This window comes from Panthera pardus, unplaced genomic scaffold, assembly GCF_024362965.1.
Source record: "Panthera pardus isolate Hobbes unplaced genomic scaffold, ASM2436296v1 HiC_scaffold_12, whole genome shotgun sequence".
Taxonomy (NCBI): domain Eukaryota; kingdom Metazoa; phylum Chordata; class Mammalia; order Carnivora; family Felidae; genus Panthera; species Panthera pardus.
Genome location: NW_026526677.1, coordinates 46722212 through 46747998, shown reverse-complemented (window position 1 = coordinate 46747998; position 25787 = coordinate 46722212). Strand labels below are relative to the sequence as shown.

The window sequence follows — 25787 nt, the reverse complement described above, 5'->3', positions numbered from 1 at the left end:
CCCTAGCACCTAGGGCAACCCATGGCTTCTGCTTAGGCACCAATAATTGTTGCTGAATGAATGAGTAAAGGATTAAGGAAGAAGACAAACACCATTCTCTGCTTTTAATATTATAAGGCCAGCCCACAATCCACATGCACCCACAATGGCATTTCTGTCTAGAGTGGGAAGCCGCCCAGCCCAAGGGCCTTGTCTGTGTGTTTGCCGACCTCCTCCTGCCAGGCCTCTGTCTGGGGGACCTTGGTATGCTGTATTCTCTTGTTTACAGACCCTCTCGAGCCCTCGTGACAGCTGGGCCGGCCCTAGTTCCTCGACGCTTGTCGTCTTGCACTAGCTTTGGATTCTGGAAAAACAGCTATTGCTTTGGAAAATCAGCCCTAACTTATTTTTGTTCCTTTGAAACTTAAATGACTTTCCAAAGAAATGCCTGAGGTTAGAGTGGTGCACAGGGAAAGGCTGATGGCCAAAACCCTGGCGAGCTATTTTCGTGATGTGAATGAATACTCATCGCGTTTTTCCTTCAATCAGCCTATGCACTTGTTCCAAACAGCTCACAGCTTGGGCTCACAAAGCACAGACTCCTTTTGTCCATCGGGAGGAGACCCACATGTATCTGTGACTTTCTGTATGTCTGACCCAGGTGGATCCCATGCTTCCAGCAGGTACTGGCAGTAGAGAGAAATTTTGAGAAGTTGCTGTCTGTCACCTATGTAGGGGAAAGACCTCTGGTGAATAAACGAAGGAAGACTTTAAAGTTTGGTGTCTAAGGACAGGTGGGAAGGTCATGAAATCTAGGGAGGCGTGTGCTTTGAATTTTTTGGTCTGTGCACTAATGTCATGTGGCTAGATTACAGTAATATTAGTCATCTAATTTGCAGCACCACGAACTAGATGTTTTTGGTGGTGCTAGCTAAATCTGTTGTGCTTTTCTGCCCCCCCCCCCTTTACCAGTTATTATTTCTAGAACTACAGTATCTGGCTCATAGCAAGATCGACCAGGTAATGCTGACATCAGCCAGGGTATATCTTTGAACAGTCTGTATGTATTTCTTTTTAGCCAGTGAGGGGAGTGGGGTGTTGGTGGGGAGGCAGAGATTGCCAGCAAGACAGGATTGCCAAGTCAGAAGATATGATTGTGTGTCTTCTATAGATGATTTATGTTTAGCACTCATTATTACGCTTAGGGTGTTTAACATCTTAAAGGAATTTTATTTTTCGCTCTCGGCACCCATCCCCCCTACCCTGTCCTCATTGCCACGGAGCTCACCTCTGCCTCCACCTACCTTTGCAGGTGTGACGCTTCTCCAGGTACTTGATGGTGTTCTCCTGCATCCTCTCCTCACCACTGCTCTACACGGCTCCTAAAACATGGGGGAAAATGAGGACGAGAAGCAGACCCAGGCCGGGCAGGTTTTCGAGAACTTTGTCCAGGCTTCCACGTGCAAAGGCACCCTCCAGGCCTTCAACATCCTCACGCGACACCTGGACCTAGACCCTCTGGACCACAGAAACTTTTATTCCAAGCTCAAGTCCAAGGTGACCACCTGGAAGGCCAAAGCCCTGTGGTACAAATTGGACAAGCGTGGATCCCACAAAGAGTATAAGCGAGGGAAGTCTTGTATGAACACCAAGGTAAGGAAACACCCTGGGCGGACATCTCTTACCCGAGTGGGGTGTGTGGGTTGGCTCGTTGGGAGGTCAGGAAGCTGTTGCCGTCTTGCCATCCTGAGGTTCCTAAGAGGCATGGGTGTGTATTCTCAGTTTGCTCAGTTCAAGGTTTCTTTTGTACCTGCACAGCTTATCCTAGGTGGGAGCTCGTGTCTTACCATGGTGGCCTCAGCTACTCTTCTTGTGCCCTCTCCAAAGCAGACGGAATAAAGGCATGCCTGGCATTATCCTCCTTCTACTATTACCATTTCCACTACTACTTTTAGTAGTTACTATTTATTGAGCAACTTTTTTGTGCCGGGCATTTTATAAACGTGGTCTCAATGAACACTACATGGTCCTTTGGGTCATTTTAGAGCTATGGAAACCAAGAGTCCATTATCTTCCCCAAGATCACACAACAAGAAGGCAACCTTGGTCTGTCTGATTCTAGAGATTGTGTCCTAAATTCCACTCCCCTGGGAGCCAACATTGTAGAAAGATCCCTTGACTTTAATTGGCTAAGAAATAGGTCTTTGGTCCTTACTGCCTTTTCCTCCCTCTCTCTTTCTCTACTGCCTCCCTGCCCTCTTCCCCAGGATGCATTTCTGTGCTCAGGATCTCACATGCAGTTAACCCTCCACAGCTGGTTACTTCCCCCATTGTTTTGCCATAGGCAACCTCGGTGAACATGGCCTAGGAAGCGCATCACCTCTCTTCTAGCACCGCAGTGCCCATTGCCGAATGGGCAGCCGGAAGTCATGACTTCCCGGCTGGCCCCTGGGGGCTGTCAGCCCCGGGCAGTGGTCCAGGCCGTATGTTTGGGTTAAAAGTGAGCGTGCTGAATTTAGACCTCACAGGAGGTGGTTCAGCCAGAGCCCTTGGAATTTTAGTCGGTGCCAATCCCAGACAAGAGGATTGAACTCTCCATGGCGATCAGGACTGTTGTGTTTTTGTTTTGGTGATGAGGAGCTGTTGAGTGTACCGTGGGAGATGGCTGCTTTCTCCTGTCCCTGGGGACATGGCTGCCAGAGCTCCTCCAGGTCTGGGGCGCACTGACTTTATGGGGCATAAGAAGAGCGTTGCACCAGGCCAGCACTCCAGCCCAGAGCTCTCGCCATCCAGGTGGTGTCTGCCCGTAACCCGCCAAGCTTCAGCCCTGTGCAGAGGAGATGAAAGCTTTAAAGAAAAACGAGAGCAAGGGGTGTAACTGGTATCCGAGGCAGCACCCGGGCCTAGCTGCTGTAACTTCATGGCTCTGGGAGGCTCTTCAGACACAGAGAGGGGGGAACTGTTTGTTTTCAAAGCATCACCCTTTTCAGTAGGTACATTTGGCGGCATTCTTTTAGAAAGGTCCCAGAGAGGCCAGGTGACCGAGCTGCAAGATGTTTTCTCAGGGAGATTTTTAGAGGCCTTATTTTATTAGGAAATGCGGTGGCCTCATGCACTCATGAGTTTCTAGCTGTTGAGGGGACTCTCTTGGAGATCTGAAGACAGACCTTCAGACGGAGTGAGCCAGCAGGGGGATGGGATGGAGACTTGACCGCCAGGATGTTGGGCATTTTTCAGAAATCACCGGTCGGTTGCCTAGCCTGTCTGGCCGGCCCCTATTTTACAAGGTTTGATGGGTGGAACGAGAAGAGTCCTTGTGGACTCTTGTGGTTGGCAGGTCACCCCTGGGGCCTGAGGTACAAAGGGAAAGCACTAACATCTGTAGTCAGTGATGCTGGGTGAGAGTGTATCTTGCTCAGAATTTTATACCTTGTGGGAGGAGGAACACAGACATTTCAGATGTGTGGTAGCCAGATGACCTAGATCCTTAAGTGTGGAAGACACATTTGAAAATGTGCTCTAGGGGCACCTGGGCAGCTCAGTGGGTTGACTGTCCAACGTTGGCTCAGGTCATGATCTCACGGTTTGTGGGTTCGAGCCCTGCATCGGGCTCTGTGCTGACAGCTCAGAGCCTGGAGCCCGCTTCGGATTCTGTGTCTCCCTGTCTCTCTGGCCCTCCCCCACCCGTTCTCTCTCTCTCTTTCTCTCAAAAATAAACATTAAAAATTTTTTTTTGAATTATATAAAAAAAAAAAAGAAAGAAAATGTGCTCTAAGTATGGCTGTGACTGTGTGAGGTCACTTGAGCTGCACACTTCAGAAACCCAACTCAAATCTAAACAAAAAGGGAAATCATTAACTTGTATAAACAGGGAGGTCCAGACACTCAAAGTCTTTCCCATCCTCTGTCCTTCCATGTATCCCTTGGATGTTTTGCTCTATGTTGGTTCCATTCTTCCCTCCTGCAAACACATTTTCTCCATGTTGGTGGCCTGTACTTCATATCTTTATAGGTGTGTGACCCAAAGACTAGATTCTCTGTCTTCCTGCCTAATGCTGATTACAATCTCAGGGAAGGATTCTGATTGGCCCATCTCTGGACCAATTATTGTGCCCAAACTGAGGGAAACGGCTACTGTCTTTGGTGGCCCTTTCAAGCATCACATGATTGATATGAGGGAGGAGCAGGTTCCCAAGGTCATAGAGGTGTGAGACAGATAAATAACAGGTGTCTTCTGTGGTGAATATTTATTTGCATTCCAGTCATGGTATAGTCTCTCTCCGTACTGGGTTCATGTGGATGGGTAATGCCCTGCTCTAAGAGCATAGAGTTTATATCCTCCTTGTTGTGAGTCAAACAAAACACAGAACGTGGCTCCTCCCTCTCCTGACATGAACAGACACTGTCTCGCTCACACACCCCACTTAGGTATCCTTGGGTGTAGTGGTTTATGCTGAGCATCAGCCGGACAAGAAATGCTGGGTATTAGCATGCACATGGGTGATCATTAATGCTGAGCCGTAGAACACAGCTGTGTCAGGTACCAGGCATACAGCCAAGCTCCTGGTCAGGCCACAATTAGAGTAGAAATTCATGAAATTTAGCCAGAAGCCCCACCTTTCCACGGATGTGGACACATCTGAGCACCATCTGGAGTGGATCTGGGCTTCAGCATTTCACAAGCTTTTATCAGCAGCTACCACGTGTTCAGCATTGTGCTGCTGTCTCTATTCCAGCAGTGAGTGGTGTGTGTGTGTGTGTGTGTGTGTGTGTGTGTGTGTGTGTGTGTGTGTGTTGGCAGTGGTGGTTGGGGGAGATGGACCAGGATCTGTTTGGAGAAGAAAGTCTCTGGTGGAGTTGCCAGGAGACCGGGAGAAAATCAGACAGAGTTGTTAGAGCAGTGGCTTTAATCTAACTTGCACAATCTCACTTGGGATCATTGTTTATTATTGATGATTAGTTATGAGGGTTTTGTCAGGCACTTAATCATTCTTTCTCTGGGTGTGACTTGTTTGGATAAGGATAGAGTGAACCAAGGATTGAGCCGAATTAACTCTTTTTGGACTATTATTGGCTCTGCATTATGGCAGGACCCAGATCAAATGTCACGTCCACCTATGGAATGTTCCTGGGGAAAATAGCCCGGGAGGGAAAAAAAATACAAAGTTTAGTATGGGAATTGCCATCATTGCAAAATTGTTGAGTCTGGTCTTTTATTTTATATGTACCCAATACCAGAAGGGACTTGAGAGAATGTTGTGTACAATCTCTACATTTGACAGGTGACATACACGGGGACTCAGGATCCTGAAGTTATTTATGTGAAGCTAGCAGGTGGCATTGACAGGATTTGGGTGCTGTTGATTGGTTTTGCTCAAATATTCTTTGGTTCATTCACTTGATCTTGGCCAAAAGGCTGAGAAGCGATTCTTCTTTTGTTCATTCATTCAGCAGGTATTTCGAGTGCCCTGTGTCTTACTAGGCACCTGACAGGAGAGATGGCTTGAAAGGTAAATAAGAGGTGGCTCTGAGTGGTTCAGGAGATAGAAACATAATTATGTCTATGTTTCTTAACTTACTTAGTCATTCACAAGGTGAATAATGATTGAGTAGCTACTGTGTGCCAGGCACTCATCTAGGTACCAGTCAGCCACTAAATAGCTCTGTGGCCTTGGGAAGGTTACCTAAATCCCCGATCCTCAGTGGTATTCTCTGTAAAATGAGGATAAGAATGGTCCCTCTCTCATGGAGTTGCAGTGAGGATTAAATAAGACAGTCTTTGTGAAGTATTCAGAATGCTGCGTAGTACATCATAAGTGATCGGCAAGTGTTGAGCCATTATTTTCAGTGCTTTCCTAAGTGTATGAGACAGGTGTGAACGCTGTTCTGCAAGAGTACAGAAAAGCAATGAGTAAGTATGACTGGAGCAGTCTGGGAATGCTTCCTGGAAGAGAAGGTGTGATTTGGAGCTTGACATCGGAGTAGAAGTTTGCCTTGCTGAGCTGAGGGAACACAAGGCAGAGAGCTGTATTCCCGGAAGACTATGTTGCTGTGTAATAGGAACGAAGGAGTGGATGAGGAATGGGGAGAGGGGAGGGGGTGAGGGCCAGAGAAAGCAGAATTGATGGATGCAGGGGCAGGCCAGAAAGAACGGCCTCCTGGGGCCAGGACGTGAGGAGAGGGTCTCGCAGTCAGAGGACCTGGGGGACCATTGAGGATGGGCTCCAGATTCCCAATCCAGGGTTCCTCCTACCACCCTCCCTGGGGTTGCTCAGTAATCACAGATAACCAAGGCAGACCAGAAGGCATTTGTACATCACCGCCATCAAAACATGCTTGCAGGAAATGACTCATGGGCTCTTGTCACCAGCAGGAATGGGGCCAGCCTGTAAAATGAACACTGTTGAGTTATCTGGTGAGAAGGAAATGTCCGTATTTGGGGAACATCCAGCAGGGTCACCCCATACCTTTTGTCCCTCACTGTGACCCTTGCCCATCTCTGCCTCTGCAGTGGCTCCCCAGTGGGTGGCCCGGGCCTGGGTGATGCAACTGGTTCCCAAGCTTCATAAGCAGAGCATGGCAGGAGGCAGGGAGGTAGGGCAGGAAGGGTGAAGCTAGGAGGGAAGGCTGCTATCTCCTGGCCGAGATAAGGCTATCTGACATTCCGGACCTCTGAAATCACCCACCACGGCCCTCGAAGCTGGGCTCTGCTGCACTGGCTGGGGCACGTCAGGTTCCAGTTTGCCTAATATGGACAGCTGCAGGCATAGCCAGCCGACAGAGCAGGAGATGGTCTCTGCGGGGTGAGACTCTGTCGGTGACCTCCGGATTTGTCCTCTTACCTGGAATGGCCTCCTGGCACTGGTTAGACACGTTTTTAAGCCTGGGTTACAATGGGCTTGGGTTAGTTCCTGCGCTTGTCACCTCTGCTCCACACGGAGGTTGCAGGCTCAGCATGAGAGCATGCGCTGGACATTCTATATGAGCTTCAGTGACTCCAATCCTCCAAATATTAAACCGAGATAAAAAGCTCTCTTTTTTGGCTGTCTTCGTGGGAAGTGGTTAATTTGGGTTCACTGTGGTTCATTTTTATAAGTACACTTATAAAGACTTCTTTGTCTTTTTAAGGGAAAAAGAACGAATTAGTTTTCTTTAAAAAAAAGAAGTGTGTGCTTATGATTTTAAAAAAATTCAAGCAGGACAAGAACATGTACTAGGTGTATGAAATGTATCTTTTCCCCACGACCCCAGGTCCCAACCATAGAGGCCACCACCATTTCCACGTGCTCTTGCTGACGGTCTACATGGGTACGCATGGCTGCATGCATGCATTATGGATGTGTACATCCCCCCACTCCTGACTTTTTATGGAAAAACGTTTTGGTTTTTTGTTTTGTTTTGGTTTTTTGTTTTTTGGGGGGTTTTGTTGTTTTTTACATATTGTGCATCTTTCTTTTTTCACTCAAATCTATCTTGGAGATTGTTTTATATCAGTATGTGGGGCTCTCATCCTTTTATTTTCAGGGTTTTTTATGGCTTCCCGTTTCACAATTTATTTTACTGCTTCGCTCGTTCAGAGTCTATTGCCATCCTAAATGGTGGTGCAGTACATTTCCGCACAGACTTTATATATACATGAGAGCATGTCTGGGATAGTTGTGAGGATTTCTGAGCCCAAGGGTGTGTGCATCACATTGGAAATATTATAGGCATTGTTGTGTTCTCCCTGGACCTTCTTTTGGGGGATGCTCCCCACCAGTGGGGCCAAGAAGAGCCCATCTCTGAAAGGGGGCTGCCACAGCAGGATATTGCCTACTTGGATCTCTTTGGCCTTGCTGAGTGGGCATTGGGATGGACACCCCTTGAGTCCTGGAGTCTGGGCGGGGTGGCCTCGAACAGAGCAGTCCAGTAGCAATAAGACAGGGATGGCTGACACCTCTGAAGCCATCTCAGTCACAGCCAAAACAACTGAATTGCTATTGTTATCGCCCAACGTCTGCATAGTGCTTTACAGTTGCAAATATAGTTGTGTATACATGGTTTCTTTAACAGGTTTGCTTTATCAGTGAAGGTGAATGCTCTTTAAAAGGGGAACAACTACAAGTGTGTATTTTTCTCTTCGAATTTCATCAAATAATGGGAACTTGTAGAGCCATGGCCCACAGAAGATCTGCATGGCTTGTGCTGAACATGGGCCCCTTCCTGGCCTAGCTAACTTGTTCTCTGTGTGATCCAGTTTAAGCAAGCATCACCTTCTTCAGGGAGCCCTCCCTGAGTTCTTCTCTACTTCCCCTTCTCTTATTCCATCTTCAGTCTGGGTTTTGTGCCCACTGGGGACTCCCAGACTCTGGTCCTACCAGATCTTGCTGATTGGTGTCTCCCCACCTTGGTTGTTTTTTGTGTCTCTTTCTCACTGTGGGCTCCTTGGGGACAGAGACATGCCTGGCTCATCCCCAGGTCTCAAGCACCCAGTTGGTTTTTAAACCAGGTATCAGTAGAGTGATGGTGGCTATATTCTCTGATTCTCTAGGCGTCTGTTGTCTAATAGAAATATGATGCAAGCCACATGTAATTTAAAATTTTCTAGTAGCGACATTTAAAAAGCACCCAAAGTGGTGAAATTGATTGTAATAATATGTTTTATTTAATGTATCTACAATATTATTTCAACCTGTAGTCAATATAAAAAAATACTACTGAGATATTTTACATTTGTTTTTTTTAATTAAATCTCTGAAATCCCATATGTATTTTACAGCTCATCTCAGTTCAGACTAGCCACATTTCAAATGTTCAATAGTCACATGTGACTAGTGGCTGTTAAATTGTATACAGCACTCAATGTTCCATCATACTTGTCACCTTGTAGAAGCAACGTGGCTGCTGCAGTTCCAGCCACCACATCTGCTTCCAAGACAGGAGGAAGGTAGAAGGTGCTGCCCTAGCTACAAACATTGCCTTATCACGTGTTTCCAGAAACCTCATTAAACTATAAGATCCATGGGGGCAGGAGTTGTTGTCTACACTTTGCTGATTCTCCAGCACCTGGCAAATGGTAGGTATTTGTCACAGGTTAGATCTTCAAAACCAGATGCTTAGAAGATGTTTGGAGTATAAGGTGTTCATTAGCAATCAACAGTTGTGAAAGCAATGGGAGAGGAAGTACCATTGGACAGAAGAAGACTGTACAAAGAGAACCAAATGCCTGCAGGTTCAAGCAGTTGGGTTATTTCCTACTTGGCATTTCAGCAGGTGAATTCTTCAAAAGACAAGGTAGGAGGCCACACAGACCTCAGGGTTACAGAGTGGTCAGTTATGAGCTTCCAGTTCTCTCTATAGCATGTTGAACCTATATGAATACAAACAGTATACTATATAACATATAGTTACAAGAGTGCAGAGTTAAGGACGGTAAGTTGTAAATATAATAACATATACGTGTATTCTTTTGTATATCACATATTACATAAAAACTCTTCACCTTAAACTTCAATGCAGCTTTTTGGGAAGAAAACCCAGATATGTTCCAACTTCAGAGCCTGCTCAGAGCCTTCAGCTGTATGTAACATATTTTACTTGCCACCTGACGTGCTCCCCACCTCCTCTTATGCATCATAGTCTTAAGAGATATAAATACAGCTTTGCAAGCTGTCACCAAACATTTGTCCATGGGAGTTCAGCAGTGGGAAGATTTTTTTATTCTTGCATCCTTTCTCTAGGAGAGAGCTGTCTAAATCTGAGGAGCATACATGGGAAAATTCCTTTCTGTCCAAATCCACAGAATAAGCCGGGGAAGTTTCCTTTACCCCTTCACCCAAGGAGCTAGCGTGTCAGTGTTCACAACTGTTTATTGATTTCTATAGCTTTAAGAAAGTGATCTCTTCATTTACTTTTCCCCCACCCCATTCCTCATGGCTTTTTTAAAATTGTGGATATACATGAAATTTGCTATTTTAACCATTTTAAGTGTATAATTCAGTGACATTAATTACATTCACAGTATTATAGAACCAACACCATTTTCCATTTCCAAAATTTTTCTTCACCCCAAACAGAAACTCTGTACCCATTAAGTGATAACTCTTTTGTCCCCTCTCCCCCTGGCCCTGGTAACCTCTGACCTACTTTCTGTCTCTATAAAATGTCCTATTCTAGGTATATCAGATAAGTGGAATCATATAATATTTGTTTTTATGTGTCTGGCCCTTATCTCACTTAGCATAATGTTTCAAGGTTCACCCACGTGGTAGAATCCATTCCTCTTTTTCTCCAACCTTAATAATATATTTTATTTAACCCAATGTATCAAAAATATTACCATTTCAACATGTAATTACTGTAAAAACCATGAGTAAAATATTTTACACTTTTTAAACTAAGTTTTCAAAATACATTTTACTCTTATAGCACATCTCAATTTGGAGGCTTAATTTTAATCACAAATACCTAGTCTGTATTTAGATTCCATAAATTTTAAGTAGAGAAAGGAGACTCACATATCCAAGTTATCCCAACCATACTTAAAAGATTTCCAGTGATTGAATCCAGTATGAGAGTTTTTAAAATTTTTATTATGGTGAAATATACATAACATTTACCCTTGTAAGTATTTTTAAGTGAACAGTTCAGTGGCATTCGTGCATTTACATTGTTATTCAACCATCACACCACCCGTCTCTCAACCCTTTTTTTTTTTTTTATTCATCCAACCTGAAACATCCCAGACTGTACTCCGTAAACAATAATTCCCTACTCTCTCCTCCCCCGTCCCCTAGCAATCACCATTCTGCTTTCTGCCTTTATGAATCTGACTACTCTAGGTGCCTTAATAAGTGGAATCATACAGTATTTGTCCTTCTGCGACTGGCTTATTTTGCTTTGCATAATGTCCTCAAGTTTTATCTACATTGTAACATGTCAACTTCCTTCCTCCTGAAGGCTGAATAATTCCACATCGTATGTATATATACCACGTTTTGTTTGTCCATTTGTCCATCGATGGACACTTACTTTGTTTCTACCTTTCGGCTCTTGTGAATGATGCTGTTGGGAACCCTGGCGTACGGGTATCCATTCAGGTTCCTGTTTGCGGAACATCTGGGACATCTACTGAGGAGCAGAATTGTTGAGCCATGTAGTAATTCTGGGTTCAACTTCTGAGTAACAACCCAACTGTTTCCACCTGCTTGTGTTTATTTTAAATTGCCATCCCTGAGTTAAATTTCCCACAATTATTATTTCATTAAAGAAATCATTTCAAGTGTCTCCTACATATATGTCAGATACCAGGGATACCTCAGGAAAGAGAACAGAAAAAATTCTCTGCCCTCTTGTACTTTGTGTTCTTCTCAGTAAGAGGCAGAGCATGTGTGCCTGTGCGCGTGGTCAGTGCTAGGATGAAAATAAAGAGAAGAGAAAGCAAGGTGAGGGGGATGTGGGTGTCCGAAGCAGAGGTGGGTTGCTGTTTTATATAAGGACGTGCTGGGAAGGCTTCTGTGTGACAGTAACATTTGAGCCAAGAACTAAAGAAAGCGAGAACATGAGCATATGGCTCCTAAAGGGAAGAGAGTTCTAGACAGCGGGAACAGCAGTAGGCGCAGAGGTACCGACAAGTGAAGGTGCTGGGTATTTCTGGAAACAGCGAGAAGACTTATGAGGTTAGATGGCCCCAGGTGGGGTCCAGGAAGTGAGCCCAGGCTGTGTGGGCCATGAGGCCTCTGGGAGGGCTTTGCCTTTTATTCTGACTGAGATGCAAAACCATGGAAGGCTTTGGAGTAGAGACCCACAAAACTCCATCATGAAAGGGACTGTGGGATCTGAGTGATGCTGGGTAGTGATGCTGAGTGAAGGTAGACCAGTCTTCCAACTGTGCGTAACAGCTGTCTCAGCCATAAGGAATTTATTGCGTCCTGTGCTTGTTTGCCTTAGAGGGAAAGACGCAACAGATTAGGAAAAGGCTAAAACCAGCCTTGCTGCCCAGGTTTGGGCAGACCTGGTCATTCTGATTTAAAGTCTTGGAAAGAAAGAATCCTCCGGACTGTCCACAGAACTGAACCCTACCCAAGAAGAAGTATTCTCATTAATTTACTCCTTTACTCCCTCATCAAGTGGCTGCTAAGGGCTGACTATGTTGGGCCCCAGAGAGAAAGATGAAGACACAGAAGGCCCCTACACTTGCAGGGCTTTCTGTCCAGTTAGCAGGGAACAGAAGCACACAAAGATAACTTTATCCTGTCATCCCAAGAAGGACATTGTGCTGTGAGTGTTGTGATAGACCTGGGGAAGGGAGTTGATTCTAGATACGGTGACAGGGAGGTGGCATTTAAGCTGAAGTCTCTAGGTGAGAAGGAGTCAGGCAAAGAATTGGTTGTTCAGAGAGGACAGCAAGTGCAAAGGCCTGAGATGGGAAAGCTCTTGGTCATTTGGAAGAAGCAGCCAGGCAGCCAAGACAGGACTAGGGTGAGCCAAGGGGATAGTGATACAGGGGAGGTTGGGGTGGTGACTAGGAGGCAGATCATTGAAGGGCCTTCCCTTTACCAGTGTTTGCCTTTATTATGAGAACTCTCTTTGACTGCTTACTAAGTATTATGATGCTGCCTCTGTTTCTTCTTCTGTGAAGTGGGAATAATAATAGTTATTATCTTACATGGCTGAGGTGAAGGTTATGTGGGAAATATACCTAAAGCACTTAAAGTACCTGGTAGCGGTTAATTACCTCCTTCTCCTTGAAAGGCTCCTGTTGCATTTGTGACACGACTTTCCTGATCCATCTTTTGCAGGTGTCTTCGTGTTCTTTCTTCTTTTCCATAGTGCGTACCCCAAGGGCTTGTGCCTGACTCCTTTGCTTCTGCTGGGGGTGCTCTCTCAGGAGAAGCTTTTGCTACACTCAGCTGTCACTCCCCACAAAGATGACTGTCTATAGTCCCTACCTTCTTGAGCACCATGGCCCCATGTAGGCACTTCTGGATGTCTTTAGGATGCCCCTTGGGCACTTTTAAGCCACATTCACCAACTTCTTTCTGACACCTGCTTCTCTTCCCGTTTCTTCACTTGCTCTCATCATTTCCTGAGTTGTGCTGTGCCTTCCTTTACAATTCCAATCACGCCTGTCCCTTCTCTCCATTCCCACTTGGGAATGGCGGCAGTGACCTCCTACCCAGGTGATCCGGTCACCAGTCTCTGAACTCCCCTTTGCCTTTCTCCCTCTCCAGCCCTGCCACCCAGCCCTGCCACCCAGCCCTGCCACCCAGCCCTGCCACCCAGCCCTGTCACCCAGCCCTGTCACCCAGCCCTGTCACCCAGCCCTGTGGAGCCTTCCTTCAGAAATAAGGATCTGACTTCGGTTTGCTCAAATCTGTGGCTCCCCAGTGTCTGTCATACCCTCCCGCCCCCAGCTTGGCCTGGTGCCCTGGCTGATCATCCGGCTCCTGCCTCACCAGCCTGGTGTTCCAGAACAGCCTTCCGGCCTGTCCCATCCTAGCCACACCGCGCCCCTTGCTCCCCGCCTTCTCCCTCTCCTGCTCTGGCCAGTGGCCCATGGCCCCCCCCCCCAAACCCTCTCCTCGGAGGCCCTCCGCCTGAGTGGTTCCAGCAGCTGCCACCTGCCACCTCTGCCCTAGCCACCCCTTCCCAGCACCCAGCACTGCTCCGCCTAAACTCCTCTGAAATGCTCCTCTCCAGTCATGTCTCAGAGCTGCCACTGTTGTGGCCAGGCTGCCCTCACCGGACCTGGTGCTGGCCCAGGCCCCTGTCCTCTGCCAGCTCCTCCCTTGCCTCCCCTTGCCTTCATTTCCCTGCCTGCCCTGGAGCCCGTGCTCATTCCCCGCGGTTGTGTTGGGCAGCTTCTCAGTGCCCTGACTGCAGGCTGACCCTGCCTTGGGAGGTCTGCCCTGAACTCACCCTGGTGGAGAAGGTAGCAGAGTGGACGGGTGGTCTCAGGACCACCCTGTGCTGAGCGTCCTGGTGCAGCCTTGTAAGAAAGCCCAGCCAGTTTTCTAACCCGCTCCCTTCCTCTGGCTCCCTATCCATCCCTCTGCCCCCTTCCTTTAAGCAGCCGTCGCTTCTCATGAAACTGATGGCATCAGATCTGTTTCTTCTCTTCTCAACCGAATTCTCAGGGAAGATGACCTCTGTACCCCTTCCTCCATGGCTTCACCTCCCTCTTGTTCTAGCTTCCTTCCTATCACACCAGTAGAGACGATTTTTTTCAGGGTCACTGGGGGCCCTGCAGACCATGACACCTGGTGTATCCTTGCCTACTCGGCACCTTGCGGACGTTGGACGTGGCGGAGTCACCATCTCTTGAAAGTCTTTTCCCCGGAGAGAGGTGCCTGGGTGAGGTCCGTGAGCCCTGGCCCTTGGGGGAGGGGAGAATGTAGGTGATGCTCCCTTGCAAGGAACTGTAAACCTGATTATCACCAGGTTTAAATTCTTCCAGTGTTTCCATGCTTTCTTGGCAGGAGGGGTTGCCATGAAAAGCACATCACTGGCCTTTGTGCTGCTGCTGCTGCTGAACTCAGCGACAGGTGTGGGTGGTGTGGATTTACGAGCCCTGCGAGTGCTGCCGGAGCCTTTTGTATTCTCCCCTCTCAGATTTACTCCAGGGCTCCAGACCGCACTGAATGACTTCTCCTTTATTAGAACTTACTGATGCATCACAATGGCATAAAGCTTTTCTGCTCGTGAAGCAATTTTGCCTCTAGCATCTCACTTGATTCTCGTACCAACTCGGTGAGGTAAAAAGGGCTGGGGTTACCATCCCTACTTTCTAGATGGGGAAACTGAGGCTCAGCCAGATTAAGGGACTTGCCTGGAATTTCATGGGGATAAATGGAAGAATGCAAGAATGTTCAAAACCAGGGGTCCCAGACTGCGGTGCCCAGTTAATTGACCTTTGTGTGAGGACCTCACTGTAGGCAGTGACTGTCAGAAATACGATGTCCATCGTACCTCCAACCACACTGTTTCTTCAGCACTTAGTACTGAGTGTCAAAGATAGGGTGGGGAGGGGGGATTCAGATGTCATTCTTACTTTATTTTCAAAAGAAATCCTGTCTGAAATATTTAAGGTGGACAACAGCATTACTTTGTATTTATGAATTCATGATTTTAGAATTTCACATTTGACTGTTGGCTTATTAGATGTTCTCAGCTAATGTCCCGGTACATGAAGCCCTTTAGATGGATGTGGCAGTTTGAGATTTGGGGTTAAAGATGGCATTTTCAGCATTATATCAGCTTCAGCAAATAATTTATTTCATTTTATTTACACAAATGTAAAAAGGAGGAGTTTCAAGTAAGAGTTTTTAACAGCTCGCGTTGCAATCTTTCTGATGCAATGATTCATTATTTCAAATAGTCCGTTAGGTAGATCTATCTAACTTGTTTTAGGATTCAACTTTGAAACCCAAAGTTTCTGATCTGCAAAATGAAGGTAATATTACCCCCTTTCAAGGAGCTGTTGTAAGTAGAAAATTCATCCACTTAGATGAGAGCCCACAATGTTGTAAGCATTCAGTAAATGGTAACTTCTTACTTTGCCCCACAGGTTTGGGGAAAAGGTTTACAAGTGCCCCCTGTGCTGGGGATTCATGGCAGTGCTGCTCTGGTCTGTGGTTTTTTGGGTTGGGGGGTTGTTTTTTCTTTATTTTTTTTTTCAGAGCAGTTTTAGGTTCACGGCAAAATTGAGGGGAAGGTACAGAGATTTCCCATATACTCCCTACCCCTACGCATGCACAGCCTCTCCCATTATCAACATCCTGCCCCAGAGTGGTATATTTATTACAATTGATGAACCCACACTGACACACATCGTCACCCAAAGTCCACATTTACCTTAGGGTTCACTCTTGGTGGTGTTCATTCTAGGGGTTTAAACAAATGTATAGTGTCCTGTGTCTGTCATTATGGTATCAGACAGAGTGTTTTCATGTCCTAAAAATCCTCTGTGCTCTACCTGTTTATCCCTCTTCCTGAACCTTCCCGGCCACTAGCGACCACGGTCTTCTTACAGTCTCCACAGTTGTTTGACCTTCTTTTCCAAAACATCACATAGTTGCGATCACATAGTAGGTAGCATTTTCAGACTGGTTTCTTTCATTCAGCAATATGTATTTATATTTCCTCCATGTCTTTTCATGGCTTGGCAGCTTGTTTCTTTTTAGGGCTGAACAATAATCCATTGTCTGAAGATAGCACAATTTTATCCATTCACCTAGCGAATGGACATTTTGGTTGCTTCCAAGTTTTGGCAATTATGAATGAGGTCACTATAAACATTGCTGGGCAGGTCTTTGTATGGACATAAGTTTTCAACTTCATTGGGCAAATACCAAGGGGCCGATTGCTGGGTCATATGGTAAGAATAGGTTTAGTTTTGTAAGAATCTGACAAACTGTCCTCCAAAGTGGCTGTACCAGTTTGCATCCCCACCAGCAACGGATGAGACTTCCTGTTCCTCCACATCCTCGCCAGCACTCGGTGTTGGCGGTGATCGGTTTTGGCCACTCTGATAGCCATGTTGTGGTATCTCATTATTGTTTTTAATTTGCATTTCCTAATGACAAGTGGTGGGGAGCATCTTTTCATATGCTTATTTGCCACCTGTTCTGTTATGAGGTCTTGTTTTGTTTGTTTGTTTTATTCTCAGGAGTCTCTGAACTGGGGTGTCATTTTCTGGGACAGACAGAACGGGACATTCAGGAGCTTAGCGTCCCATGGAGAGACTGTAGACTGGCCCTTTCTCCAGTTGTTATTTTCACCCACCTCTAAACTGAACTGTAGCATCGTCCCCAATCATGAATGTAGGCAGCACACCTGTATTAAGGGTGCCTGTGCCTTTATCACCAAAATAAATCACAGATGTTTCCAATTGTCCTCATAACTGTCGCAGGTTCCTTAGTCTCTGGTTTACACTTAAGGCTGTTTGGAAATCATGTAAGGTGTTAGACTTGGGGCTAGATCTTATTATTTAATATATTACTAGATATGTTACGTGTGTTAACATTTTGCTTTGTGCATTTAAAGATACTATTCTAAGAAGGGGTCATTAGGTTTCACCGGGTTGCCACAGTGACCCCTGGCTCATACAAGGTTAAGGACCCCTGGTCTGACGACCCTTAGGAACTGGGGATCAGGAGCTGTGTGGGGCTTGCCTGTGCACGGCGGCAGCGGGGCATGCTAGGAAGAGCCTGGGAGCGACTCAGGTCAAATCTCAGCTCTTTCACTTACTAGTTTGTGACCCGGGGCCAATCACATCAGTGGTGTGAGTCGCAATTTCCTCTTCTGTAAAACAGGGATGTTAAAATTAAAACATACCTTACTTGCTTCGGCATGCACATCAAGCACCCTTGCTAGCACGAAGGAAGTCCTCAAAAGTACAATTCCTCTTTCCCTTCCTCCCTGTTCTCTTCTGTGTCCCCTTCTGTGACACGCAAGGTTCTAGCAGATGGCCTCTTCAAGGCCTCTTTCATTCAGTTTCTTTCTAAATGTGGTATGATCCTGCGTCTTTCTTTTAATTAAGGCCAGACCAGGCGGTCCATTGTTGTTCAAGTCAGAGCTGGTGTCCTCATGCCCCATGGGATTGCCAGCCTCCTTTCCCAGAGCAGCAGTGAGAACCGCGAGCTCTCAGACCTTTTCTGGCCCTTCCTCTGTCCACCTTGGCGTTCTCTGGCTCCCCTCCAGGCTGCCTCATGGGTTGGGAATGCGTGGGCCGATCTGCCCGGAGTGCCTGCGATAGGGCCTTTGGCGTAGCATGTTCTGAGATCAGTGCCGACACTTCGTGTCTGGAACAGCTGATAGCAGACCTGGGAAACCCATTAATCAGTGTCCTCGGTGGCTCCCCTCTCCCGGCTTCTCCATCTGCAGCCTCAAGCCAACTGTCCTGAGGTGGAAAAACGTAGCCTATTGTTATCTTGGTGAGAAGATGCTAAAGTGACAGAATGCTTCATTATACAGGAAGTAGGAGTATGGGGGGGGGGGGAACGTGGCCAGATGCCATCATGACTCCACATCCTGCTCCTTTTTTGTTTGCCTTCGTTAAGCACTGAATCAAAAAAGGCTTTGTGGTCACTGACTTCAGATGACATGTGTTATGGTTTTGTTTTCTGTCGTTTCACTATCCTGGGCCTTGGAACCATACTCTGTTCCAGCCCAGTCTTCAGAGTAGGTGAAAATGTCTGGTGTGCCAGCTTGAACGTGGCACTCTTTGTTAAAATGATTGCTGGAGCCTCGGCCTGATGGCATCAACAGGGGAGAATCACTGTCCATACCCTGCATATCCTCCTCCCTACTCCAGCTCAGAGCCCAGAATCTCACCACCTCTGCTCCGTCCAGGCCTACAAGAGAGCGGAGTGTGAGGAAGCAACTTTCTGAAACTGAGCTGAGCCAAAAGGGGTTGGTGTTGTGTCTTCTGTCTTCGATATCGCCGGTGGGATGCAGGCTGGGACTGTCAGGGCTGTGTGACCTTCAGCATGGTGCTTAGCCTCTCTGTACCTCAGTTTTCTCAACTGTAAAGTAGAGAAGGCAGTGGTTACCCAGAGAATCGGGTGAGTAGGAGACCTGAAGAAATTCATACAGTAAAGCACTTAGAAGAGTGCCTGCACAGAGTAAGGTCACTGCCTTGGTCATGATGACCAGCTGCCAGAGCAAAAGAAATCTGAACAGCGGGGCTCTTGAGACCTCGGCTGGCCCTGTGGCCTGTGAGCCACTTCCCTGTCCACCTTCCTCCTAGTGGTGTCCGTGTCCCAGGGGAGAGCCGTACCCACGCACCTGCCCGTGGAGGCTGTGCGTTGGAGCTCAGCCGCTGCTCTGCAGTCCCAGCCCAGGAGAGGTAAACTGGAGAAAGGGCCAGTCTACAGTCTCTCCGTGGGGCGCTGAGCTCCTGAATGTCCCGTTCTGTCTGTCCCAGAAAATGACACTCGCGTTTCGTGATGAAATCGTCTAGGCTCTCCGAGAGAGGTTCCGGACATTATAGGAAGCCAAGCCCACCCCTAGGCCTTTCCGCATTTTTACTGATGCAAGAATGAGCTTCAGGGAATGGCTTTAGGGATCCCTCCCTTCAGGCTGTTAGGAGAAGCGGGTTGGGCAGAGCTTAATTTAGGGGGTTAATAGCAGCAGTGGTAACCAGTGCACAGTAGGTCCTATGGTTTTTAATTTCTGTCAAGCCCGGGGGGCTGGTAAATCTACCTTAAGTGCTCAGCCTCTAGGTGCCCAGAATCTGTCCAGTAAGCTGGGCCTTTTGAATCTCTCTGCCTTACATGTTTACAAAGCAGGAGGGGAGGAAGCAAGGTTTCACGTGGCCTGGAAAGTTATAAATAAGGTCATTGGCCAAAGGAGGGATTCCTCACCTGTCTCCCCCAAGATTCCTCCTGTTTCATGAGGTGTTTATAAAGGGCCTAGAGCAATAATTAGCTTTACTCAACACACACACACACACACACACACACACACACACACACACACACACGTATACTTAGGGTCATGATGCCAGTGTTCTAGATGCTGGAGAGAAAGCAGTGAGCTCTTAGTAAATGGTTGCTGCTAGAATAAAACCATTATTTGGTGCTGGAGGGAATATTCCAGAAATATTCCACATTTTATCAGTTCTAGAGCACTTTCCCATACAGAAGACCTTCCTTGTCTGCATCCTTTCTTGTTCTAAGCCTCTGATACTTCCAGTCCAAATGACAGAATCTGGCCATCTCTGAGCTGTCCCCTGCTGTGTTGGCTGGGGCTGGAATCTGAGCCTCTTGGCAGTTCTGTGATGTGGGTAGATATTTCTGGTACCATTTCATGGATGAGCAGACTGAGGCTAGGGGAGCCAGGATCCTAAAATGGAGGAGGACTTCAGTTCTTGGTTCAGGTCAGGTTAGTGTTCTTTGACTACACCGCACTGCTCGGCTGTCTCCAGGGAGGTAGGCTGCAAGGATGTCCAGATGTGGAAAAGGAGAAGTTCTGGACCCTCTAGAGGCCTGGAGGATACCAGGGTGACACCCTGTACCCTGGCATGCTTCCCCTAAAGTGCTTCACAGCGAGCCCCACCTCCACCTGCAATCATGTTTCCAAACTGTGGCCAGAGACCTTGAAATCCTACATCTACTTCAGCATGGAGCATATGCCTCCCAGCACATAGTAGGTGCTTCGCAAAGGAGTCCCAGAAGTAGAAGGTGGGCTGAGTTGCTTTGACGGGGGCGGGGTGGGGGGGGGTTGGTTCCTGGCGCTGGCTGGGGTTTTCTTCCTTACTTGGGGGTTGGAAGCTCTAGAGCCAGCTGCAGGGGGAGGCGATCCCTTATGGGCTTAATTGGAGCCGGCACTTTTGCTGGAAACTGTGGGAAGCAACAGAGAGCTCTCCAAGTGCTTAAAAAGTGGGTTTTGAAAAACAAACAAGACCTTGCCCACGCAGGGATGAAGCGGAGGTTAGATACAGCCTTTTTTTTTTTTTTTTTTTTTTTTTTTTTTTTTGGCTTAGTTGAATAACATACTAGAAGGAACTCTGTAAGCCGGCCCCAGTCCCTTGGAAAGAGGGCCATATGTTTGTCGACAGGATGTTATACTCTGTATTAAGAGTCAACTTAGTAACTGTTTATAAAACTTTATAACTTATAGAGCCCTTTTCACATGTATTGTGTGTGTGTGTGTGTGTGTGTGTGTGTGTGTGTGTGTGTAAATACCCTATGTAACCTTCCCCTTTAAGGCTATTATATTAATAATACACATACTCTATAGTGGAAACAACACAGGTTGGTTTTCAGTCTCTGGGGCTCAGCTTTCCCCATCTGCACAATGGGGATGACAGGTTCTATTAGGGGACATGGTGCGAGAGAATGTGCCTCTCCCTGGTTCAGGGGCCTGGTGGGAGCATGGGGAGCAGGAGTGGAGTTAACTCTGAGAGTGGTGAGCAGTTCAGGGGTGCCCAGCACAGCTGGTGGAACCCAGACGTCAGCTAAGGGGAGGTGCTCTTCTGGAACTACCTGCTCAGAGGGTGGGATGGGCCTCTTCTTGGAGGCAGGCAGGAGATTTGCAGGCCCCGAGGACCCACGGACAGCCAAACTGCAGGCTACCCTCCAAACCTAGTTCTCAGGGATATGTGACCGGGCCTCTGGCCACCACCATACTTCTTGTCAAGTGGGGCCTCTGAGTGGGAAGGTGTGTTTCTCCCCAGAGAGTACGAGAGAGCAGCGACCCAGTCTCGGCAGAGCTGGGGTAGACAACATCATCCTGCTCCCCGCCGGAGGCCCGGTGCTGGTCCTCCCTTCTCTATGAGCTCTGGCTATCTCCTCTCTGCTCTCTTCCCCTGCAGGAATCTGCCTCTCCCCTTGTCCCTTTCTGTTTGTCTTCTCTGTCCTCCCTCTGCCCGCTGGCCTTTCCCGTGCCTTCTTCCTTCTTCAGTACACAGAACTGTTTTATTTTTTTTTTTCCTTGAAAAAATATTTTTTAATGTTTCTTATTTATTTTTGAGAGAGAGAGAGAGACAGAGTGCAAGCAGGGGAGGGGCAGACAGAGAGGGAGACACAGAATCCGAAGCAGGCTCCAGGCTCTGAGCTGTCAGCACAGAGCCTGTCGTGGGGCTCACACTCACAAACTGTGAGATCATGACTGAGCTGAAGTCGGACGCTTAATCAACTAAGCCTCCCAGGTACCCCAGAGCTGCTTTCTTTTTAACTGCAAAAGGTTTTCTGTTTATTGTTCCTTCTATAAAACATCAATTAGTTAATGGATTTCATATGCAAGGGAGGACCATTGCTATGTTTTAACTTGAATTGTGTGCTTCAGTTAAGGTTTTTTTCCTTAAATAATTAGTGAAGCGTCATGGCCCTTTCCAGCAGTGTGGTCCTCTGTCCCCATCTGCACAGTGGGGCGAGTGAGACTCCTGCCAGAGTAGCAGTGGCCAAATGGGTGAATAAATAAGTCCAGACAGCGGCAAGCCCCCAGCCCTACCATCTGTCATTGCAAAGATGTGTTGATCGTTGCTGAGTGGTCCCAGGCAAGGGCCTCAATTTCTCTGGATCTGGCTCTAGATTGACTAAGACTGTGGTTTTAGGGGCTTTGTTTCAGCAGTTACTTGGACTGGGATCAGCCCTGAGTCAACGCTGCTGGTGGAGGTGACTCTGGGCGTTTCCCAAGTGTGGATGAGTTGTCTGTATCTGTCTTACTCCTGGACTCTGCCTCGCCTGGTCTGCTTGCTGCCTCCCTGAAAGCCTCCAGTAACTCCCTGTTTTCTGCGTGGGTGGGCTTCCCAGGGCCCCCTCCCATGGATGCTCTCTCTCTCTTTCTTTCTCTCTCGCTCTCTCTTGGGTTTCCCTCCACCCCTCCTTACCAGATACCTTTTTTTCACTCCTCACTTGTCCCACCCCAGCCCACGGGGTAAGTAGGTTGCTGGTAGGGAGAGATACTTCTCAGAGGGGAAAGGAAAAACTTGAACTGTGAACATTCCCAGAAGTTGCCTGTTATACTCTCTGACCATTGATTTCAGCAGCGTCTTGGGCTCTTCTGCCTCCACCCATTCTTAAAAATGGGTAAGCTCCTCCTTTTTTCTTCTAGATCTGTGTTGTTCGTTATGGGAGCCGCTAGCCACATGGTTAGGGCACTTGAAGTGTGGCGAGTCCAAATTGAGATGTGCTGTAAGTGTAAGATACATACCAGATTGCAAGGAGTTAGTATGAAAAAAAGATTGTATGATACCCCTTCAGTACTTCTTATATTGACTGCATGTTGAAAGGATATTTTTGATGTGTTAAATAAATGTATTAAAATTAATTTTCTCTCTTTTTTTCCAGTTTTTCCAAAAAAAAATGTGGCTGCTAGAAAATTAAAAATTACACGTGTGGCTCACATTATATTTCTGTTGCAGTGGCTGTTAACTGGTGGCGATTTTGCCCCCCAGGGACATTTGGCAATAGAGATATTTTCTATTGTCATGCTCAGGGCAGAAGGGGGTTGCTATTAGCATCTAGTTGGTAGAGGCCAAGGATGCTATTAAACATCCTGCAGTTCATAGGTTAGCCCCCGACAACAACAAATGATCCAGTCCCCAATGTCCATCGTGCCAAAGCTGAGAAACCGTGTTCTATTGGACACTCTCACTTTGGGTCATGTGGTCTTATGGGCAATGACTTCAAGATCAGAGGTCCTAGGGCATCGTAGAAATCGCATAATGGCCATCACCGGATAACCTGCAACTATGGGCAGGCAGGTTACTTAACATTTCACAGCCTCCATTTCCTCATCTGCAAAATGGCATGTTTCTAATAGTAAATGAAATCAGCATACATCATGAGTAATACGTAGCAGACTTCCGCTAAGTAGAAGTTACTGTTACTGTTAAAAATCAGAATCTTTTACTCTGTTGGCTCTGTGGATCAACTACAGGGATTTCTACATGCCTTCCAGATTTTTCTGAGTACCTGACACTCACACAACAACTTGGAAACTAAATCTCTTAACCTTTATGGGCTAAGGGTGTCTCGTATAACCCTTTCTATTCCCAGCTTCAGGACCTCTTCACCCAGCCTGAGAGTGGCTTCCTTCCAGGTTTCTGCCTCTGCTCTTTCCCAATCCCACTATGCATGTGCTTGGTGAAGTCCACCCAATTCCAGAAACTTTAGTGTCTTTTTTTTTTCTTTCCTGTGCTCAAGTGGGAGTAGCTGTGGGCAGAAAATGTGGCCTGTCCATCTGTCTCCCCAGCCCTCAACATGATGCCTAGAAAAAAACTGTGTTGAGTGTTATTTGAATGAATGCATGGGCAAATGAATGATAAATATCCTTTCTTCTTGGCTCCTGGGTAGGACAGCTTAAACCTTGTCCTTGCCTACCTCAGCACTCCCCCTTCCACCCGCACCTGTGTTTGCGTTGGGGCCAGCAGTTTGTTTGTTCTATCTGGAGGGTTACAGTAATTCTTCCCGTGCAGGCTCGCAGCTATGGTGCAATACGCCTGGATCCCAGAAGTCCTGCCTTGTGTATGTGGACTTAGTCAGCCAGCCTAAGAGGGGATGCCCCCAGCCATTCCAGTGGCCCAGGCATGGCCACTTCCAGAGAGTAGGAGCCCGAGATGCCCAGGCATGCCTCCTTCTTGGTGGCAGAGAGAATTCCCCAGCAGCCCCCAGCAGGCGGTGAGGAGAGGCTTTCCAGAGATGTGCCCTTCGAGATCCTCTGATAAAGAAAACACAACATGTTCTTTGGCAGGTTGTAATCCTGGGTGGGCAGGATGGTGTAGGGTTGGAGTCTCCCAATGTCTAGACACTGTGATCTACTCCCAGTTTTGAAAACATTTTAATTACAAGCCACTTTATAGTGTCAGGTTAACCCACCTGGAAGTTACGGGGAGCTTCTGGGCGAGCTTGCTCATTTCTTTTGTGTCAGCTGCATGTGGAGTCAGAACTGCATTGGGTGAGAATGGCCCAGAAGGCATGTGTCAGATGCTGTTATCTGCTGGTATCTGCAAGCTGTGAGGCCTCTTCACTGGGGAAGGAGTCTCTCTGGAAATAGACTGGGCTGTGTCTTGTGCACATCTGGATTTGGGATTTCCCCATTTAACCTTCGGTGGATTGGGTATGGGATATATAGCCCAGTCCTGGGAGGTGGGTCAAGGTACGGGGACCATATGGATTTTCCCTTGGGATGTGTCAGGATTTGCTGTCATTCCTAACTGGCTTTGTGATACCTGAAGTTGTTTCCCCTACCTGACCCTAACCGTTTCTCTGGTGAAAGATGAAAAACCCCATACTTCTTGGCGACTTCATTTCTTTCCTTCTCCCCCAAACCTGTGCTTTGAAACAAGTTGTTTAATAGGCCACACATTTTAGATAATGTCTTCCCTCCATTGTTTGAAAAGTCCCAAGGCACATCATTGCTTACCAGCATTTCTAATCAGCCACAGATAATCTGTGTTCCCATGAAATTGATAAAACAACAACAACAACAACACACAAAAAAAAAAACCCTGCAAAATTAAGCAAGAGGGTGGTTAGTCACTTGGGGCCAAGTTGGACGGACCTGGGTTTGAAACTTAGCTCTGCCTCTTCCCAGATAAATTTTTCAGCAGTGGGACCTTAATGTCAGTGTATCCCATGAGTTACTTTCCATCTCATTTGATAAGATAGTATGTGCACAGCCCCCAAGATAGTGTCTCAGTGAATATCGACTATGACACGGGGCGCCTCGCCTCGGTGGCTCAGTCAGTTGAGCGTCTGACCTTGGCTCAGGTCATGATCTCACAGTTCACGGGTTTGAGCCCCGCATCGGGCTCCGTGCTGGCAGCTGAGAGCCTAGAGCCTGCTTCGGATTCTGTCTCTCTGTCTTGCTCTCACTCTCTGCCCCTCCCCCTACTCTATCTTTCACTCAAAAATGAATAAAAACGTTAAAAAAATTAAAAGAATATATTGACTATGATATTTTGGTTAGTGCTGCAAACATCTTGTTTGGGGGAAACATACGATTGGACTTGATTCATTGATTTATTGGGCTATGCAGGTCTTCTGGGTCAGTGGCTCTTCTGGCCTCTGGGGATACAGCGTGACTAAGGGAGACACGTTAGTTACCTGCTTTGTTGGAGGTTACACTGCACTGCAGGTGGAGGGAGGCACAGTGGACTAGTTAACAAATAAAAAAGACATTCTGGGTTGTGGTCAGCACCCTGGGAAAACAAGGAAACGTGAGAGTAAATGGGGTGGGGTGGGGAAGATACGTCTGAGGAATGCGATGTTTGGGGCGAGACCTGAATGGCGAGAGAAGCCTCTATACGATGTGCAGCAGGGCTTCTGGGCAGCAGGAGCAGCAAGGGAAGTTCATCAGAATTCAGGAGATACTGACAA

At 47.2% G+C, this 25787-nt stretch overlaps 1 protein-coding gene across 15 annotated transcripts in view; it reads left to right on the top strand.

Annotated features, from left to right (window-relative positions):
• The window catches only part of MICAL2 (microtubule associated monooxygenase, calponin and LIM domain containing 2), a 223961-nt gene that overhangs the window by 48640 nt on the left and 149534 nt on the right, over window positions 1-25787 (top strand). For 13 of the 15 annotated variants that reach the window (XM_053899978.1, XM_019456346.2, XM_019456344.2 and 10 more), the window contains exon 2: window positions 1292-1632. The exons of the other annotated variants lie outside the window; for them this stretch is intronic. In XM_053899978.1, coding sequence (XP_053755953.1) covers window positions 1369-1632 — 264 coding nt within the window. In that variant the 5' untranslated portion in view covers window positions 1292-1368. The remainder of the gene's footprint in view (window positions 1-1291; window positions 1633-25787) is intronic. 15 annotated transcript variants of the gene reach the window in all.